This window comes from Bubalus kerabau, chromosome 15, assembly GCF_029407905.1.
Source record: "Bubalus kerabau isolate K-KA32 ecotype Philippines breed swamp buffalo chromosome 15, PCC_UOA_SB_1v2, whole genome shotgun sequence".
NCBI lineage: Eukaryota > Metazoa > Chordata > Mammalia > Artiodactyla > Bovidae > Bubalus > Bubalus kerabau.
In genome coordinates this window covers 43,855,157-43,875,517 of record NC_073638.1, presented here as the reverse complement: position 1 = coordinate 43,875,517, position 20,361 = coordinate 43,855,157, and the positions used below count along the sequence as shown (strand labels likewise).

The following is a 20,361-nucleotide window of genomic DNA, read 5'->3' as shown; positions in this document are numbered from 1 at the left end:
ATTCTTGCCCAGAAAATGCCATGAACAGAGGAGCCTGGAGGACCACAGTCCATGAGGCTGCAAAGAGTTGGACACAAATGAGTGACTGCGCACACAAGACCAGCCGCACAGCTCAGGCCAGAGAACTCAATTTCAGGGGAGGTCAGTGATCCACACGAAAGCTAAACTCTTAATCAAGTACTCAGTTCCCTGCATGGAGGTGTTTCATCCTGCCTCAGCCCATTCCCCTGGAGAGAGAACTCTAGATAATGAAGCCAAGAAACACATGGGGCTCTGGGCCCAAACAACTATACACTGTTTATTGAGAACACCCGTAGATGGTGGAAAGGAGGGATGCCCTGTACCGCATCATGGCCACCACTGACTGGGAGCTGGGCCTGGAGGACACTAGCAGAGCTGGAGGGTGGGCTTCCCATGACTCACTGACCATCACAAAGGTGGGAGAAAGAAGAGAAGGCCAGGCCCGAGAGCCTGGTACCATGCTGCAAATGAGGATTGATTGGCCTTTGCCTTTCAAAACAGACGATTAGGGGAGGGGGACTACTAGAAAAAAATAGAAACTCTAAGATTTTTTAAAAAAAGTCTCATACATGACAAGACAGCATGTGCTCTCCAGGGCCCAAGACTGGCAGCAGGGGCCGCAGGCAGGCAGGCAGGCAGGCCAGGAGCCTCCAGGGGAAGATCAGTGGTTCGGCTGAGACAGTCAGCTGCACATAATTGGCCAGTCACCAGCACCCAGCAAAACTTCATCCATGCTCGGGCGGGGCAGGAAAGCGCCCAGCCCCTTGGGAATATACAAATATTTACCAGATTCTCTTTGCTTGTTACAAAAACATAAGAAAGCTTACAGCAGATTATTTACAAACAGTATCCTGGGATGTCGTGAAGGCAGAGGTGGGCTGGCTTGGAGGGTGGGGTCTGTGGAGGCAGAGCGGCCACAGCAGCCCAAAGGGTCCAAGGCTGGGTCCCCTCCCCAGGCTCTGCAAGGCACTGGACTCTGTCTGGGGAAGGGGCTTAATTCTTCTTGTGGAGGAACTTCATTTTGTTGCCTGTGGGCCAGAGAGGGTGAGAGTGAGAATGTTTCAGTATCATCGCTTCCAATAGTCCTAACTCTCAGTGAGCGAGAAGGATTCGAGAGACTGGATTGCAGCTAGACCATGATAGTGAAAACACTCTAGAGCTCTAATTAGGCTCTGGTATTAATCATGAACAGCCTTGGGCAAGCCATTTAACTTCTTTGGTCTCAATTTTCCTTTAAAGTGAGACAATCTATGATTCTATGGTTCAGCTGGCTGAGCTCTTTGAAGGGAGGGGAGCTTTTTCAGAGAAGGACACTCTGCTACTTCTTAGTAAACCCTCCCCTTATAGCCATGAGGAACACTCACTGGTTCTAACGACCCTCATGTTCACTCCGGAAGAAGTGCACCCCAAAAGACCCGACTGAAGTGAATATCTGTCAGATTTCCTGTTCTGTCTACAGACCTAATATAAATTCCCATTGTCGCTGGTTTATTTAGAGTAGTTTGGGGTACAGATCCGCCAACCACCCCAACCCCTCCTTGCTGAACTTGTCTCATCAGTGACAAGGCTGCTTACCCAAGCCACGGAGAAACTTGTTCATTCCACTCTGCTCAGTGTCTGGGAGTTCCTCTAAATATTGCTCCACTCGCTGCTCAAAGAGGCCTGCAGAAGAGGAAGAACAGGGAAGAGAACAGTCCTTGGCGGAAGAGAAGGGAAGGCTCCTGTTGCGAGGACCAAAGGGAACAGATCCCCAAAAGGGGGGAACCAAAGACCTGGGATTGTAACTTATAGGAGCATCCTGTCAGAATCCAGACCGGCTCATCAAAACTATTATTAATGACACCTCACTGGTGTTCACTGCTGATGGCCTGAGCTGCATTGTGGTGAGGATGCAACGTGGTATCAGAGCTGCCCCCAAGTGGGCATCTTCTCCAGCTCCTTTCAGACACTCTATCATGTTGTTTGAAAAGGTTACGCTAAAGGGACAGTACTGGTGGACAGAAGATGCAACAATCCTGAGGTTAGAAAGGTCTTGATGAGAAGAAAAAGCTCTACAGTGAGCAGAGCTGATGAAATAACAGAGATAATCTTTGTGCTTTGAGTGCAGACTGCCACCAACTTAAGACAGAGAACTGGCTCAGTTCTCTTCAACCCTGGATTCTCAGGACTCCCTAAATGGCACAATCTGGCCTTTTTCTCTAAATAAGGACCTGTGAAGAGGGGCAAAGTGGAGATAAGCTCCACTCTTTTGCCACAGGGCTCCAGCCTGTGCCCAGCCTAGTGAAGGCACTTTCTGGGGCAAAGGATAAAGTACCCTTGGTAGTCCCTCTTAGAAGAAAAGGGATATTAGGAGGCCTGCCCTGGCTGATACTGATGGAGGCTCATTGTGCCTGGCTACTCAGCCTGCTGGTAGCAGAAAAGCCAGAGGAGGAAACCTGATACCCCTCAGAACCCCCACCCCAGGCTCTTCTGGCCTTACCCTTTGCCCGACACTTTCTCAGCTCCCTGTCTTGGATGAAGCCAGCAAACATCTGAGATTCCATAAAAACTTCAAGAAAACGGCGGATGCTTTTGGAGGCCACAGACTTGCGGAAGGCCTCCCGCTGAAAGGCCCTCTCCCCCTTCTCACTCTGGGTCAGGAAGAGGGAGTAATGCCCAACAGTCTCCACAAAGAACCGGATAAACACCTCCGACACCAGCCCATTGAGGGTATTACATTCTGGAAAAGAAAAGAAAACCTTTGAGGTTCAGGTCTAGAGCCTGCAACCGAGCCTCCAGGGGATCTTGTCTCCATCTCCTCAACTAAACTGTAGCCAAAACCGCTTATCTGTTCTTGGAACTTTAGCTCTTGTGCTCCTAGGCTTGTAACGAGCTCATGAGCCAGGAGGTTGGAAACTGTGCTCTGAACACGGAAGCTGGCAGATACTTGCTGAATGAGTGAGAATGGAAATCAGAGACCAGAGCCCCACTCCCCCCCACACCCCTTGCCCTCTGGTGGTTTCCAGGGCTTCACAGGAAGAGGAAGTTCCCTCCACCTCCTGCAGTGGCTCAAGGCAAGGCCTGAGACAGAGGAATAACTAGCATCCTAACAGCAAGAAGAGTCTTTGTGGTTGCCAGCTGTCTTTGGGTTTTTCTTCCCAAACTTCCTGAGGAAGAGAAAAATTAGAGGCAAGAGGGGAGCTTTGTAGCCTGGGCCACCCTAGAAGCAGCTCTGATGTTATCTAAGTTTCTGAACTCCTTCTGATAAAATACTATACTATTCCTCTCCCCTCAGACCCAATCAAGCCATAACTCCCTGAAGCACAGTGGGAGCTGTTGTTCAGTTGCTAAGTCGTATCTGACTCTTTGCAACCCCATGAACTGTAGCACACCAGGCTTCCCTGTTTTTCACTATCTCCCAGAGTTTGCTCAAACTTCTGTCCATCAATTTGGTGATACCATCCAACCATCTCATTCTCTGTCACCCCCTTCTCCTCCTGCCCTCAATCTTTCCCAGCATCAGGGTCTTTTCCAATGAGTCAGCTCTTCTCATTGGGTGGCCAAAGTACTGAAGCTTCAGCGTCAGCATCAGTCTTTCCAATGAGTATTCAGGGTTGATTTCCCTTAGGATCGACTGGTTGGATCTCCTTGCAGTCCAAGGGACTCTCAAGAGTCTTCTCCAACACAACAGTTTGAAAGCATCGATTGTTTGGTGCTCAGCCTTCTTTATGGTCTAAATCTCATACATCCCCATATGACTGCTGGAAGAACCATAGCTTGGACTATATGGACTTTTGTCAGCAAAGGAGTAGGGCTAGAAAATTCTAGGCTAAAGTGAGACCAAGGTCCTATATCTGAGTTTCATCAGCCAGGTGGGTCTGGTGCACAGAAGCAGGGTCCAGGCCCCATGAGGCCCAGGCCCAGAGTCGAGCAAGTCTAGGACCAGCTCATGAACCAGGAGGTTGGAAATTGTGCTCTCAACATGGAAGCTAGCAGACACTTGCTGGATGAATGAAAATGGAAATCAAAGACCAGAGCACCACTCCCCCCAAACCACTGCGTGGGGCAGGCCTCACTCACCATCATCGGAGTCGCTGTCTGAGTCCTGGGAGATCAGTTCGTTCTTCCTCTCCAGAGCCTGCTCCAGAGCCGCCTGTAACTTCCTAGGTAACAACGTGTCCTCATCATCCATCTGCGGGAGAAGGGAAGCACATGGTGAGCACTTCCTTTGTGCCAGTGCTGTCTGAAGAGCTTGAATATATAAGCTTGATTATATAATATAATCTCATTTCATCCTCCCAATAACCCTGATAATTTTACCAACCTCATTTTTTTAAAGAATTTTTTTTTTTGATGTGGACCATTTTTAAAGTCTTCATTGAATCTGCTACAATATTGTGTGCGAGCTCAGTTGCTTTAGTCTTTTATTTTTAAATTTTTATTTATTATTGGCTGTGCTGGGTCTTTGGGGCTGTGGAGGGCTTTGCCTCGCTGAGGGTAGGGGTCACTCTCTAGTTGTGGCGCTTGGGCTTCTCATGTGGTGGCTTCTCTGGTTGCAGAGCACAGGCTCTAGGGCACTTGAGCTTCCACAGTTGTGGCACAAAGGCTCAACAGTTGCATCTCTCATGCGCTAGAGCAAGGGCTCAGCAGTTGTGGCAGACAGGCATAGCTGCCTCAAAGCATGTGGGATCTTCCCGACCCAGAGATCAAACCCGTGTCCCCTGCATTAGCAGGCAGATTCTTAACCAATGGACTATGAAGGAAGCCCTCACTTCAGTCTTGTCTGACTCTATGTGACCTTATGGACTACAGCCCACCAGGCTACTCTGTCCATGGGATTCCCCAGGCAAGAATACTGGAGTGAATTGCTGTGCCCTCCTCCAGGGGATCTTTCCAACCCAGGGACTGAACCTGCATCTCTTACGTCTCCTGCATTGGCAGGTGGGTTCTTTACCACAAGCACCACCTGGAAAGCCACGTTACAATATTGCTTCTATTTTATGTTTGGCTTCTTGGCCACAAGGCATGTGAGATCTTAGCTCTACCACCAGGCATCAAACCCACACCCCCTGCCTTGGAAGGTGAGGCCTTAACACTGGAGCACCAGGAAAAGTCCCTATCAACTTCATTTTAAGAAGAGGAACTAAGGCATAGAGAGAGGTTAAGAGACTTGCCCAGGGTCACAAAGATAAAAAGTGTGGAGCAGGTGGCATTCACTGCCCAGGACCAGTAGGGGTTCCCACCCCAGCACCATGATGAAGTCTCCCCAGATCCTCCATCTTTGGCACCAGGTGGGAAGCACAGTTGGCTGGGGGTGGCGGGGAAATCACACGTCTCAGGCACAAGGTTAGGCTGCCGTGCCTGTCTCTATATTCTGATTCAGTGTCCATATCCTGATGCTTGGTACCCAGGAGATAGAGCTCTGTCAGTGGTGCGTGTAACAGACTACATTCCCAAAGTCTACGGCATTAAGATTATGTTCCTTTATGTGCCCAGCAGAATTTCTACCACTCACAGAGACTTTTTGAAGTTGACAACAATCACAAACCTTTACATTCCTCCACATTCTTTGCATCATGGATAATCCTCCAGCCACTTTTCAACTGTCTGCTCTGTGAACGTGGAACCCAGAGCTCAGCAGTCAGCTACGAGGGTGGAGTATGTGTGTGCGACAGTATCAAACAAGCGCCCACCCTGGGGCAGCCCACGCAACGTCCCGCTCTTACCTGTCGGATGAATCGGTCAGACCCCAGATTCACCATCAGTGCCTGGGAAAAAGAGTCATGAAGGGCAGTGATTCAGGATATGAATCCCTGCAATGCCCTGTGCAGATATCCTGGATTCCCAGGGTCAGGTAACAGGAAGAACCCCAGCCAGGTAGAGGCCTCCCAGGGACCAAGGAGAAGAGCTGGAGACAGAAACAAGAAGATCCCAGCAGCCTCCCCCAATCCCTTCCCCTTCTGCCCTTCTCTCCTGGGGGCTTCTGTTCCTTCTGTCCCATCCTCCCCCCAGCTGGTTCCCTAGATGGCCCACCTCTTCCACAGGCAGCTCCTTCAGTTTGGGGAGGGAGCTGGAGAGCAGGCCAACCAGGAAAGGGGTGGGACAGCAGACGATGTCGATCATGGAGGCCGGGAGGACAGGAATGAAGGTGTGCTGCCAGGAGAAGGGGTAGAGCAAGGCCACCACCGCATGGGAGCAGCTGGACAGGGTACTGGTAGACAGACAGACAGACAAACACTGAGCCCAGGCCCAGCACCTTCAGGGAAGGGGAGTTAGTGCCTGCTGGGCTAGGCTCATGACCTCCTTTCATGTTAATCCCAGGGCAACAAAGACTCTAAGGAGGTTCAGCCTGGGTCTGACCTTGCAGACTGATGAAGCCCCCACATCCCCCCTGCTCAGGGCCACAGGGCCAGCAGCGGTGCCCTCCTTGGTGGCTATACCTAGAACAGCCGTGAAGGTACATAGCAACACCCGAACACACACATACACGCCCCCCACAAGGGCCACCCAAATGCACAGGTTGGCCTGACCTAGTTTGGGAGGATCAGCTCAGGCCAGGGAATACAAAGGTAAGCTGAGCAAGAGTGATCACAAATTCATAGTGTGTGAAAGCTGGAAGGTCCTACAGAGGTCATCTTACCAAGTCCACATTTTACAGCTGGGCTCACTGATAACCCAGGGTCAGTCTGGTCAGAAGTGGCAGACGTGGGACACGGCCCGTTTTCCTGTCTCCCAGTCCACTGTCACGTCTAGCGTTCCCTACTCCCCTAACTGGAGAAAGCGGGCTGACTGAGGCTGGCACCATTCTCACCCACTTCTGTCTTTCCTCTCAGGCTCCAAAAAAAGGCCAGATTTCTTAGTGGGTCAGCCCTCTCTTGGCCTAGAGGGGACTCCCTCCAGCACCATATCACAGGGCTGGCTGTCCAAGCAGAACGACCAATGGAAGACCAGAAGGAGAATCTCCCCAGGGCTAGCCAGAAGGCATAGAAGTGAGTGCTGAGGGCTAATATGGGTCACCAGTCACCACAGGAGACACACCTGGCCTGAACCATCTACCTGTCAGGAGAGGAGTCAAGGACACGCCCCTCAGGGCCAAATCACAAATGAGACAGTGGCCCAGAGTCATTCTCAAGCCTGCCTTTCCCACCCCATCTCTGTGCATCTATTGGTCCCACCTACTAGCTATGAAGGCCCTGGGCTCTACCTGATTGGCTCCAACAGGGACTGTCATGCTTTCATGACTAATGACCACCAGCCAGAGAACATGGTTCCAATCCATGACAGAAACAAACCCTCTTTTCTAGAAGGACCTCTGGATGTTCACAAGTTTTTTGGAAACCCCAGGGACAACTAAAATACTGCTGGGTCCTAAGGCAGAGACACAGGTATTCTGGCCCTGAGAGCCTTTTTCCTGGGGACAGCGCTCCCCAAACCCCAAGGGGAGCCACCTGAAAAAGATCTAAAAAAGGGCCATCTCAGGGTCAAAGGAAACACTGATCTCCATAACACCTTCCAATGGGGCCCGGGGCTTAGAAGGCAGGCTTGTACAACTTAGAAGGTGGGGTTGATCACTGCAGAGCTTGTGTGTGTGCACGTGCATGTGCGCACACATGCACACACACACACCCTCCCACTAGCACAGAAATCAGAACTAGGCCAGAGGGACCAAGGACTTGTGAACAACCTAAAATGTGAGCAACGGAACAAGAGCTGGCTGGATTCCAGCCCTGTGCGGCCTCACCGGGCTGCCTACTCTGCCCTCTGCACTCCAAGGCAGCCCCCGAGCAGGGAGGGCATCTTTTCTAGGCCCAGGATTGGCAGGACTTGAACACCAAGCCAGGCCATAATAGGACCCTGGGGTATTTTCCTCCAGGAACGGTCCAGGAATGTGTTCAGAGGCAGCTGCAGCCACAGGAAACAATCAGTGTATTCACAGCCCTGCTGGAGCCAGGCTGGGGGTGGGGTGGGGGGGTTGCAAAGAGGAGGCTCTGTCCTTGGTGGAGGAGTGAAACCTTCAGGGAAAGAAGCCTCGGGCCCGCTCTGCTAGGGCATCAAGGTCTGACCAGGCCAGAGCCTCACAGATGGGCAGCCGGGGCTTTGCTGGCAGTGAGCACGGATGGCAGAGAGGCAGAGATGGGGCCCCAGGGAGCTTCCATAGCTGGCTAGCTCCAGCAGCTGGCTCGGTCCCCTCACAAGGCCTAACAGACATACATATAACTGTGGTATACTGAAACACAGCTGTGACGGGAAGCGGGGTTCGGGGTGGGGGGAGGTAGTCTTCATTTCTAAACCTGGCTCTCTCTGAAAAAGCTCTGGTTTTTCTTCTTCCTCACTTCTCCTGGGCTGAGGGTAGGCCCATGTTCCTGCCCCAACACCCTATGAGAGCATTCGGGAGTCCATTTCTCCTGCTTCCTAAATGACCTCCTCACATACACAAAACAAAGTGCCCAGGGATCCTGGGCTTATTGGGGGGAAAACCAGGAGGAAGAGTTTTCTGCCCCTCATATCAGCACCTAGTGTATGGCACATAGCAGATAGCTTAATAAATGCTCTAAAAGACTAAATTAACCCACCACTCTAAAGAATCGACTGCCCCCCTGTGATGACAAAAAAGATACACAATATGTTGCTGAGATCTTCTCCTCTCCCTGCCTGTCCCACCCACTATATATACTCTTTGCTATGGTCTGAATGTTTGTGTCCCCTCAAACACCCAGTGATATCTGAGGTTCTTAGGTCATGAGAGTGGAGCCCTCATGAATGGGATCAGTGCTCTTACAAAAAAGACCCCTCAGAGATCCCTCGCCCCCTGCCTTCTGCCATGTGAGGACATAATATGAAGCCAGCAGCTATGACCGAGGGAGAGGGCCCTGACCACAGTGTGGCCACACCGGCAACTGGCTCCTGGACTTTCAGCCTCCAGAACCGTGAGAAGTAAATTTCCATAGTTTATAAGCTACCTAGCCTGTGGTATTTTGTTTATAGCAGCCCAAATGGACTGAGATGATCTTTAAAGAAAAAAACAAAACAAAACAAAACCCACCTTGGCTGCCTAGAAGGACTCAGCTTCCACCAGAACACCTCATGTCCAGTAACATTTCCTCCATCCCCTCCCTGACCACAACCAGATCTTGGCATCTGGAATTCCTCTGCCTCCAAAACCATAAATGCCAACATGTGTGATTTATTCAGCTCTTTTCTGATTCTTCTTTAACCAGCTCCCCTGCCTCAGTGGCAGCTCCAATCCCTGGACTTCTTTTGCCATTTCCTAGTCTGGCCAGCCTCCCTACAAGCACCCTCCTCCCCAGCACCCTCAAGGCCCTCACCTCATCCTTCTCAGCAAATCGCCATGTGCCCGCCTGGGTCACTCCATTCAACTGCCTTCTCCAGGTGAAACCCACTGGACAGCTCACACCCCTCATACTATCCCTAGTCAGTGCCCTCACCCCTTCTCATGATGGCTCTCCCCAAAGTTCATCACTCTCTCAAAATGCAGCATCCCACAGAGATGGCCTTACATCCCCCTCCAGGGGAAATGTGGCTGTCTGCTAGGAGTCTCCTTCCTTTCTTACCTCTCTCTATATAAATAGGTTTGCACCTATACAATCTTGGCTGCTGCAAAAGAAGCAGCGTCTGTCTTTTTCCCTCCAGCCAAGTCCTCCATCAGGCCCTCATCTCTGCCACCCTGTGTGCGCACAAGCCCTGCTCCCTCAGTCATCCTCTCTGACCAGGTTTGCTAACCTGTGCTCTCCATTTGATCCTTCTCTCACCACACGCGCAGTCGCACCCCCCTCCCCACCACCACACACACACACTCTGCACATACTAATGCAGTGGCTGGCATATACTAGGACCCACGCACACGCTGCATTAATTAGCGGATATGTCTTCCCCACTTCTTCACCTCACCTGCTGGGCCCTACCTGAGCTTATCGGCCACAAAAATGACCCGACGCTCCAACAGCAGCGAGGCGAAGATTCGGATGAGCTGACGCACGCTGAGGCAGGTAAAAAGGCACTCGAAGTCCACATGCTCCAGCCGGGAGTCCGTGGGCCGGCGCAGCTCTAACACCTGCAGGAGACCAGCGGGGGAAGGGGGTCCAGGCAGATCAGGTGGGTGCCACTCCCAGGTCCCGCACAAAGCGACCTGAAGCTCGCTTCCCTCCCCAGTCTCTCTCCCGAGGCCTCCACTCTACCGCCGGCTATGCAATAAGACCCAGTCTCCTCCTCCACAGTCCTCAGACCCCAGCCTGCAGGCAGGAGGGCTCACTGAGAACAAGGTGGAGGCTCCAGGAGAAGGGGGTGGCCAGGCTCTGGGGGAGGGAGGAGGACAGCTGACCATTCTTAGGGAGAGAGAGGGAGTCTCCCCGCACAGTCCTCCCTGACCTTTTGCCCATCTTGGCCCCATGCGGACGGACCCCCACAATGGATCACGGCCCCCCAGGCAGCTCTGCTCACCCCTCACCCATCTCTGGAAGGACAATGCTAGTGTCCCTGTTGCCATGCCCCCTCCCTTTCCTGCAAGGAACTGTTTCCTTCCAGAGGCTCTGTCCTGGCCTCTTTCAGCGTGTCTCATCCCTGTGCCAGGAACAAGGAAAACACTGGGAAATGGCTGGCTATTCCACAGCCTGGCCAGAAGAGGCCTTTCTTGACCAGGACCAGACCTAGCCATCTTCCCTCCAGTGGGGCGGTAAGACCACTCCTAAGGTTGGCGATGTGGCACAGATAGCACTTCCCTGGGGGTAGGCATGAGGGTGGAGGGTGGCAATGACCCTGGGAATGTGAGCAGGGGCAGCTGATGGCGCTTGGGCCAGGCCAAAGCGGCTCTCACCGGGGCCTGCCTGGTTCTCCCTGGTTCCTCAGCGAGGTGGGCAGCATGGACACATAGGCCTCCAGAGAACTAGGAGGGAAAACAAACTCCCTCTCTCAGCCCTGTGGAGTCAGAGCTCTCCCCCAAGGGCTTTAGCCATCATCCCATTTGTTCCTCCTAACTCCAAGCTCAGTGTCATCCCTCTGGCCCCGGGGAAACAGGACAAGGGGCACAGGTTGCCCTGAGGACGTGTCTCTTTTCAGAGGTCTGTTTCCACGCTGTCTCTCCCACCCAATGCTGATGTCCCAGAGGTTCGGCATTAGCAGGATGCGGGGGACACCAGAAATAGTGATGTAGGCTGAAGGAAGCCCACACCACCATCACCCCAGAGGCTTCAGCACACCTCCTACTCCTACCCGTGCCCCGGAGGAAGTCACAGCGAGGCTCCCCTAAGCCTCCCTCCTGAGAGCCTGCATGCAGTTGGTGCTCCATGCCTGGTACTCCAGAGTCTGCACTCTCCATGGAGTGAGCATTCACACAGGCAGCTTGGAGGACCTGGGCTTCCTTTCACTCACCCGCCCCTCAAGGAGATCATAGTCTGCTGGGGCTAAAGGAGCCTGAATGATCAGCCCATGAGCTTGGTGACAGGCCGGGGGAAAGGTGTAATTTACATCTACACAGGAGCCAAGAGGGCTGGGTAGAAGGGTACCCATCCCATCTGGGGTGGGGCGGGGGCAGTGGCTCAGAGCACAGGATGCTTAACTTGGTTGCCCAAGGAGATAAGGCAAAAGGAAGCAGAGTTCATGGATGTAAGAGGAGGCTGGTGAGTGGGCCAGGCCCTGTCCTAAAGGACTGACTCCCAGGTACTGCTGTTGGACCCTCAGGGCAGGGTCAGAGGACTTGCCCCTAGGCCACATGCATGAAGCAGAAAGTCCATCCAAGAGAGGGTGGGAGAAAAGATGCCACAAGAAAGGCCTTGACCAGTACTCGCCACTCCCAGCAAACCCAGTGCTTCTCTAGTCAGACCCTCTCTGCTGCCTGCAACAATGAATACATTTATTTCTCCCTCTCCTCAAACCCAGCGCCCACCTCTCACTCTCAGAGGACAACCTTCTTTCCCATTTGGAGAAAACTGAAGCCGTCAGATGAGAATCCAGGATCTATAAGCCATGGCCCTTCCCTGCCATCACACCAGAGAGGACCCCCTCTCCTGTCTCCCCACGGAGCCCACTGCCCACCCCCAGTCTCACTGTCCCCTCCCTCTGCTGCTGTCTTAACCTCTCTCTCCCTTTCTGGGCCATTCCCACCAGTACCCAGATGACCACCTTCAACAAACTGGCTCCACGTTACCGTTCAACCACTGCCCATTCCTCCCCACAGCCAAGCCTCTGGAAAGCTATCTCTGCAGGCCATGTCCCCTTCTCAACCCCATCCACTTCTCAACTCTGTCCACTTGAGCTTCTCGGCCCCCTGACCACCCGAGTTTCCAGAATTCTGTCTTGTCAAGGCAGCCCGCCACACCTGGTCCTGACCTCACCTCATCTCTCCTTCCTTCCTGAGAGGCCCCTTCCTTGGGTCCTGTTGCTGCTCCTCTACTGCCGGAGGCCCTCAGGACTTTGTCCTCCTCCCCATCTACACTCTTTGCTAATATGCACAAAATCAACTCTTCCTCCTCACAGACCTGCTCCTCCCTCAGGTGCTCCACTGACGACCCTGCTGCTCAAGCCAGAAAGCTGGGAATCAGCCTTAAAGCTTCCCTAACACTAGTCCCCATTTCCAGCCACTGCAAAGTGCTATGGATCCTGGTTCTAAAGTACATCTCAAATCCATTTTCCTCCTCCATCTTTCCGTCCACACCTTAATCCAAGCTCCACTCATCTTTTGCCTATACGACTGCAACAATACCCAAGCCGGTCTCCCTGTTTTCACACCAGTCCACTATCAACATAGCAGCCAGACTGGGCTTTTAAAATCATTATCTCAGATCCTAGAATCCAGCTTGAGATACACTCCAAACCCCTGAATTTGGCCTACAGCACACTGTGGCCGGGCCCGGCGGTCTCTCCACCCTGCTCACTCCCTTTCTCAAGCATCTTGGCCTTCTCCAGTTCCTTGACAAGCATACACACTTTCCCACCTTTTGCCTTCAGATGCTGTCCGTCTACCTGGCATATTCCTTCCCCACACACATCCTTCTCTTTCAGTCTCCCTCGCCTCAATTCATCCACTTGACTCCACTCACCCTGGGTCCCTAAGAAAAGGTCATCTTCCTCAGAGGAGGCCTCCCCTGGCCCTTAGTCTGAAGGAGACGCCCTGTCACACACACTCCCCCTTGTGCTGTCACTTGGCACCTGACACTCTGGGGAGTTACCTGTTTCTATGGGCAAGTATTTATTTAACACTGGTCTCTTCCACTTGACCGTGAACTCCACAAGCGCTCAGCTGTGCCCCTCTTTAACTGTACAACTCTGCCCCGAGGTCCGCAAGAACCCTCACCGTGAGACAGCACATATTCCATAAACATCTGATCAATGAAGAAGAGGCGGCCTGCAGTTTAGTCCAAACAGGTCAGGGAAGGCCCTGGGAGCTGCAGAGAGGTGAGCGACAATCACAGTTCTGTCACTCATTTCTCAGTCCCTGTCGGTTAGGTGTACAAACGCGCTGAGCAAGGAAGGGGCCGTGTTCCGCACTCTGGAGACTGAGCCGTGGGCTCGCAGGTCCCACCCCAGCCTCAGTCCGTGACCCGAGAGGAGGCAGCAGAAATCCCTACCTCATTGCCAGCCCCTGGCAGGAAGGTCTTCACTTTGATGGTCTTCCCTGGGGCGGGGAAGGGTGATTCCATGAGACTTCTCATGAAGGGATAGACCAGAGCAGCGGAGATCCCACGCCGGCGCTCCACCTCATCGAGGACCTGTGCCCACCAGCAGCAGCCCAAAGAGGAAGGTGGTCAGGGCCCTGCCCTTCCCCTACCTCCTGGGTAGAGAAGAGGGCACTCTGGCATCTAACTGGTCTGGGCCAAAAGCTGGGAGCCAGGAGCTTCACACCCCACCCTTCCCAAGTCCCTGGCCACTATGAGGGCTGTGCTCCCTAACTATTTCTTGCTTCAGACCCCAAGAGTGAATAGCTGGGCAAACGAAACACCTCTTGAGAGTGGAGTTCCTGGGCACTTGGCTTCCCCAGGGTCTCTGTCCCCGAGGACTCAGCTTGCCCACGGCCCAGGGTGGGATGTGACATGAGCAGACGCTGCCATGTAGGAGCTGGTGGACGGGGAGGGAGTCAGACAGCCCGGCTGCACTTGCCCTTGCATTCTCGCCTTCTCTCACCCTCTCTCTCACACACACATGTGGTTTTCTCATCTAAACCGCCTGTAGATACTCCTGTGGGAGCTTTCAGATGGGGAAGAGGGCAGGAAGTAAGCCAGAGCCCTCTTACCTTGGAAAACAAGCCGAAGCAGCCAAGGCGGCTGATGACACAGTACACCTCTGGCAACCGAGGCCCTTTCCCGCTTGGCTGGGCCGGGACAAGGAGAGAGACAGACACAGAGAACACGTGGTTACTACACCTGGCTCTTTGTCCTTAGGATCTGAGGACCAAGCACCTCTCTTCTAGTGAAAACCTCTCTTCTAGTGAAAGAAGACTCCAGGCCTCTTCTGAACACCTACTCAACCAGGCCCTCAAAGGAAAGGCGGCCACTCTTTGGGGGTCAGCTTCAGCCTCTTCTGGCCTTCCAGCCCAAGGTGCCAGGTTCCTGCCAAGTGCTACACAGGCTCTGCCCTTCCTCCCAGAGGACCCTGGTGGGGGCTGGCAAAGACGAAGCAGTGTGGCAGAGGCTGTAGGGTGATCTGTGGATTTACATCCCCAAGTCCCCGGGAGCCTGCTGGCAAGGACAGGGGCTTGTGTACATTCTTAGGAATGAGCCGGGCGGTCTTCTGTCCCCACTGGAGACATTCTGCAACACGTTCCTCTTCTCAGTTGCACCTCTCTCCCTTTCTGGATCATCCCCATTCTAGAAAAGCAGACTGACGCTACATAAGGTAAGTAAACTACTATTTATTGAATGTTTACCGTTTCTGAGTCCTGGGCTTGGAACTTTCCAAAAACGTGTTAGCTAGGCATTATTATTCCCATTTTATGGATGAGGAAACTGGGTTCAAAATTACTAAGCCATCACCCAAGGTCAGATATTTAGAAGTCATGGAACCAGGAGTCTGTTTCTGCCTCTGTGTGTGTAACCTCTTTGCTGTGGTACCTCTGAAGTATGTTGCCTTCTGACAGAAAGGAAAGAAAAGAAACATGAAGATACCGGACAGAGGTCTGTACAGAGTAGAGAAGAAGAGAGTCATAGGGGGATCTGAAAGGTAGGTAGCTCGAGGAGAGGTGGGCCAAGAGCTCCCCAGGCCTGGAGCCCCCAGTGCAGGCTGGAGGGAGTCCACAGGAGCCGGCTTCTCCAGCCAGTGGCTGGCAGGGCTCTGTGGCTGTTTCTGGCTTGGAGGCCTGGAGGGCCTAGCCAGGCCGGGTGGGGAGGGAGCAGAGCAGCAGGTGCTGGCCCCTCATGCAGGCCGCTAAGCAAATGCAGATGGGGCTATTTCAGTCTCCAAACCTGCTGGCCACACGTCACAGATCTAAAGAGAAGGCAGAATCTGTTTTTGTCCATATTAGGCCTGAAACTCACTCCTCTCTTTTTCCCTCTCCCCCGCCTCCCCTAAAACCCCAAGTGATTAAATCAAGTATGTGGGATTTGGGTTAGAATCGTTGTGTCCAATCTGTAGGAATGCCGAGCGAGTGCCAGCCCCCTTGGCAGGGGCCCAGCCCAGGCCCTCTCTGAGCACGCCAGGACAAACACGCTCTTCCCTGGGGGCGGCAGGCCCACTGCAAAGGAGCAGCTCTACTCCATCTCTGCCCCTGCTAAAGCAGCCTTCGCAACGGGCCCCTCCAGGCCCAGGTGAACCTGCCTGGCTCCCCGCCTGGCCTCTACTGTTCCACATTCCCTTGGCCCCACTCACAGGCATTCTATAGCCAAGTATTCCTCTCCCTGGACTACCCTGTGGGGTCATCTGGGAGTTCCAGACTTGGGGTTTTAGAGCTTGAAGTCAACCGGGCTCTAGCGCTCACTGGCTGTATGACCCTGGGCAAGTCATTCCACATCTGAGTCTCCGTTTCCTAATCTACAGAACAGATATAACAATGCCTCATGGACTATTATGAGGAATAAAGAAAATGACATGCCTGTAACATAAAATGGATCCCAAGTAATAGTTCATTCCCTTTGTCCAGCCTTCTACATTGAAAATCCCACCTCCTCTACTAAAGCACCTAACCCCCCTTAGCACTCTCAGTTGCTCAGTCATGTCCGACTATTTGCAACCCCATGGACTATAGCCCACCAGGCTTCTCTGTCCACGGAATTCTCCAGGCAGAATACTGAAGTGGGCTGCCATTTCCTTCTCCAGGGGATCTTCCCGGGATCAAACCTGGTCTTCCTGCATTGCAGGCAGATTCTTTACTGTCTGAGCCACCAGGGAAGCCCTAAAGCACCTGAAGTTCCTTGAAAATAGGATCCAGGTCTAACTCATTTTTATGCACCTTCAGCATGTTGCCTAACCCTCAGTAGGTTTGTGGTACATGTTTTTGAATGAACGAATGAATGAGCCCGAATCCTTCATTTGGGGTCCCTGCTATACACCACCTTTGCCTAAGATCCCCATCATCTGCCCCTTCTCCCACTAAGGCCCAGGAACCTTGAAACACTGTCAATAGCCCAAGCCAACAACATCCCCAGTGAGCCCCAGAGGAGCGTGTGACAGGACTTTCTTTACCCCAATCTATTTCCCAGGACTAATGGGAAGAAGGATGGGGTAGTGCTTCTCTACAACATGTCTTATGTTTTTAAAACCCTTCCTTTCCCCTTGAGCACAAGGCATGTCTCCCAGAATCCCACAGAAAGTTACCGCTCTGTCCCTGTTCAGCCTCCAGTCCTACCAGATCAAGTGCAGGACACACATCAGGCTGGCCAGGGGTCGGGGTGGGGAATTTTGCCCTCCACCCCAGTCTGATGCACACACACACACTGATGTGATCCTGCAACCCAGGATCAACGATCTGAGTTCAAAAGCCCAAAGAAAATGAATGAAAAGAAAAAGTATAGAAGAGCTAAAAACATGACATCCCAGTAGAAAGTGATCTAATCTCTTCCCTTATTATAGATTATCTCAGATCCTGGGGCCCAATCAAAGTGGCCACTTTAAGTCCTGCCATCCCAGGAGCGCTGTGTGTGTGTGTGTGTGTGTGTGACAGTGGCCTCAGGGAACATACAAGGCAGCAGAACACAAGAGTTTCTACAAGCTCAAGTTAAAGAAGAGCACACACATACAAACTCTGTGGCCCAGTCTCTGAGGACCGAATGGCCCTACTTACCAGCAAGCGCCTGCAGTAGCCAAAGCGTCTGCTGCCATCTTCCCCAGTCAACATGAAAGAGAATGTCTCGCTGGAACAGGGAGAAGTCTGGCATCAGGGATATACACAGGACCCCGGAAACAGCCCCCAAGAAGAAGGGCTGCCATCCCAGGGAGGGGGTAAAGGACCAGGCTGCTATAGGAGAAGAGGCTGGGACTAGAGTGGGCCCAGCCAGCCGCCTGCTATGACAGGGGTGGAGGAGATTCTGCCAGGTTGGGCCTCACCTGCTGTACTCTGACACAGGGAGCCAGTCCTTGGCATCAGGGAAGCAAAACTGGGGAATGGCCTTGAGCCTCTCCTCTGCCTCCCGCATCTGTTTGGTGGGTCGGTCCAGCTGCAAGGAAGAGGGATATGGGGAGAAACAGATCAGAGAAGACATGAAAGCTGGGGGTCGTGGGGGTAGCTGAGAAATATACCCCCCATCCCCAGCCTTGTGAGTCCTAGGTGGCATTCTACCAACTGGCGTGCTTCTCAGCAGCCTTGACCCCACTCACAATTCTTACAGAGAGGTCTGGGTGTGGGATGAGTCATCATTCATTCATTCATTCAATATATGCCAAACTAGCACTTTATATGTGGCGCCTGGCACTGTGCCATTGCTGGACTACCAAGAAAGAGACCACAAAGCGGATGGTGTCCCTGTCCTATGCGCGTTCTGGCCAGCAGAGTGAGGTAATCAACAACACACTCTGAGAGGAGCCACAGAGGAAATAAACAGGGTGATACGACAGAGAGAACTGGGTGGAGGGGGCTACTTTAGAGTATCTAGAAAGATCTGGAGGAGGTACTGTTTGAGCAGAGAATGAGAAGGAGCCAGTAGCCAAATGAAGAGCTGGAAAAAAGAAGATTCTGGGCAATGACAGAGACAAAGGGCTTGAGTGTTACAGGAAGTGAAAGGAGGCCAGGCAGCTGGGCTGGCTGGGGATGAGCAGGGAAGGAGTGGTAAGAGCTCAGGGAGGTGGGGGAAAGGGGAGAGAATGCTGATGGGTACAGGGTTCCTTTGGGGAGTAATGAAAATGTCCTAAAATTGGTCAGATAACTGTGAATATATGAAAAGTTATTGAATGGTATGCTTTAAACAGGTGGATTAAATAGTATCTCTTTCATTTAATAGATTAAATTGTATCTCAATAAAGTGGTTCAAAAAGAGAAGGAGGATAGAAGTAGTAGCTGGGGACCCTTCCTCAGGACCCTCGAAGTCCTGTACACAACGTGGATCTGATTTTAGCCACACTGGGGGCTGTTCTCTCCGCCTTCATCCTCTGAATACTCACTGGCCGAAACCCACCACTTCTCCTGGCTCCAGGGAGCCACACTCAGGGCTGGGGCAGTGAGGTGGGTCGCTATGGCAGGAACAGGATGGGCCAGGCAGAAAGGCAGAGGCCAGGAAGGAGGGAGGGGTCGCACCTTGGGGAACTGATAGGAGACCTCGGGGAGGTAGGTGTTCCGGGAGGGCTTCTTCTTGAGGGACACGACCACGAAGTACTCGAACAGCTCCCGCTCCTGCCACTCCAGCAGCTCCAGCTCCAGGGTCCGGTAGCTGGGCGCACGCTTCAGCATGGACTGGATGTGGACCAGGCGCTGTGTGTGGGCTGGGGGCGGGCCACACATCAGGACAAGACCCCGCGTCAGCTCCCGCCCCACCTCACACTCAGGGCTCCATCCCAGTGGGTCACCTCTAAGTGCAGGAGCCTAGCCTGACACCTGACCCCCCGAGCTCTGGGTGAGACTTGGCAGGAGCAAGGTGTCTGTCTGTCTGATCTGACACAGGGAGCTACTGGTCTGGGCCTCCCAGAGCCTCTGGAGGCTGGGCTGGGACCAATAAGACTGCCTGAGCCAGGCAAACCCAGGGAGGCATCATGGCACCTACACACCCCTGGGCCAACAGGGCGAGAAGATACGAACATCCACGAAGCCTTCATCCTAGGGGCCCTAGCAACCTTGGACTTGGACCCTTCCCCCTGTTCCCAGGCCCAAAGTCCACCTGCCCACATGCCTGGGGATGAGAGAAGGAGGGAAGGAGGGAGCTCCCAATATCGATACTTTAATCATTTAGGAAGGTCTAAACAGGGTTTCTCGGTAGAGAAAGAAGAGAGATTTGTCCAAGACCCCTGGAATGTGAAGGTCCCAGAAACCTCCCAGGGAGGTGGCAGCTCTCTAGGGAGGGGGAAGATGAGTGGCCTTAGGGCCTCCCAAGCACCAGGTTCCTCAGACTTCAGCACATTTCTCACAACCAGAAGAGGAACCTGGAACACATCTCTGACCCCCCAGACCCACCTAGATGGACAATGAATGGCTTAGGAAAGTAGGGCAGGGTCACCAGCCTTAAATTTGGAAAAGGGGAGATGTCTGAATTTAAGCTCACAGGCCTGAGCTCCATGATAGAAGGAATGGACTCCCCTAGAGCTCCTTGCTCTGTTGGCCTTGTATCCTGCCTGCTGATACCCTTCCCAACTGGGCCACTTTGGGACACCGGGACAACAAAGGCTGATAGATACCCTTCCACCAGGGCTGGGAAGGGGCCCCTGCTCTCTAGGAGCCACGTCTCACCTTTGAACCTGTCGTCAGAGTCGCTCTCGCTCTCGCTATTTTCATCTGGAAAAGTCAGAGCAGAGTGCAGGCTGGCTGAGCCGCTGCCCCATGGTAAATGTCTTCTGTGCACCCACCGCCGACCCCCTCCCCACTCCCCCTCTTCACCCCGGGCCCAGCTCACGAGGGATGGACCTCATCTGGGCTCCAATGGGCCCCCGGCCAGGAACTGCGTGGCCCAGGGCCAGTGTCCCTCGGAGCTCAACCTGCAGGTGTTAATCTATACACAAACTCCTATCCATCCAGTCCTGATCTGGGGGAAGCTGAGGGCCGAAGCTGGAGGCTGAGCCAGCAGAGAGGCCTGTGGGCCTGGAACACAAGGGTCCTGCCTCCAGGAGGCCAAGATTTGAAATGGGAAACAGACCACAGTGCTCAGTAAGTCTGGCCTTTCCTTTGGCCGGACACAGATTCCCACTCCCACCTCTCCCCTATTCAGGCCTCACAGCCCAGAGTCTCAACTAACCGTTCCCAGGGCTTTCTTCTCTTTTTGGCCCTCCCCTCCTGTGTGG

At 53.2% G+C, this 20,361-nt stretch overlaps 1 protein-coding gene across 3 annotated transcripts in view; it reads right to left on the bottom strand.

The window, feature by feature from the left end:
* Positions 1-274: 274 nt before the first annotated feature.
* The window catches only part of DENND2B (DENN domain containing 2B), a 167,732-nt gene continuing 147,645 nt past the window's right edge, over positions 275-20,361 (bottom strand). For all 3 annotated transcript variants that reach the window (XM_055548708.1, XM_055548707.1, XM_055548706.1), the window contains 13 exons: positions 19,814-19,858; positions 18,671-18,855; positions 17,488-17,597; positions 17,225-17,294; positions 14,243-14,320; positions 13,581-13,721; positions 9,924-10,072; positions 6,034-6,211; positions 5,727-5,768; positions 4,081-4,192; positions 2,501-2,740; positions 1,597-1,683; positions 275-1,049 (listed from right to left, as the gene is read on the bottom strand). In XM_055548708.1, coding sequence (XP_055404683.1) covers positions 1,015-1,049; positions 1,597-1,683; positions 2,501-2,740; positions 4,081-4,192; positions 5,727-5,768; positions 6,034-6,211; positions 9,924-10,072; positions 13,581-13,721; positions 14,243-14,320; positions 17,225-17,294; positions 17,488-17,597; positions 18,671-18,855; positions 19,814-19,858 — 1,472 coding nt within the window. In that variant the 3' untranslated portion in view covers positions 275-1,014. The remainder of the gene's footprint in view (positions 1,050-1,596; positions 1,684-2,500; positions 2,741-4,080; positions 4,193-5,726; positions 5,769-6,033; positions 6,212-9,923; positions 10,073-13,580; positions 13,722-14,242; positions 14,321-17,224; positions 17,295-17,487; positions 17,598-18,670; positions 18,856-19,813; positions 19,859-20,361) is intronic.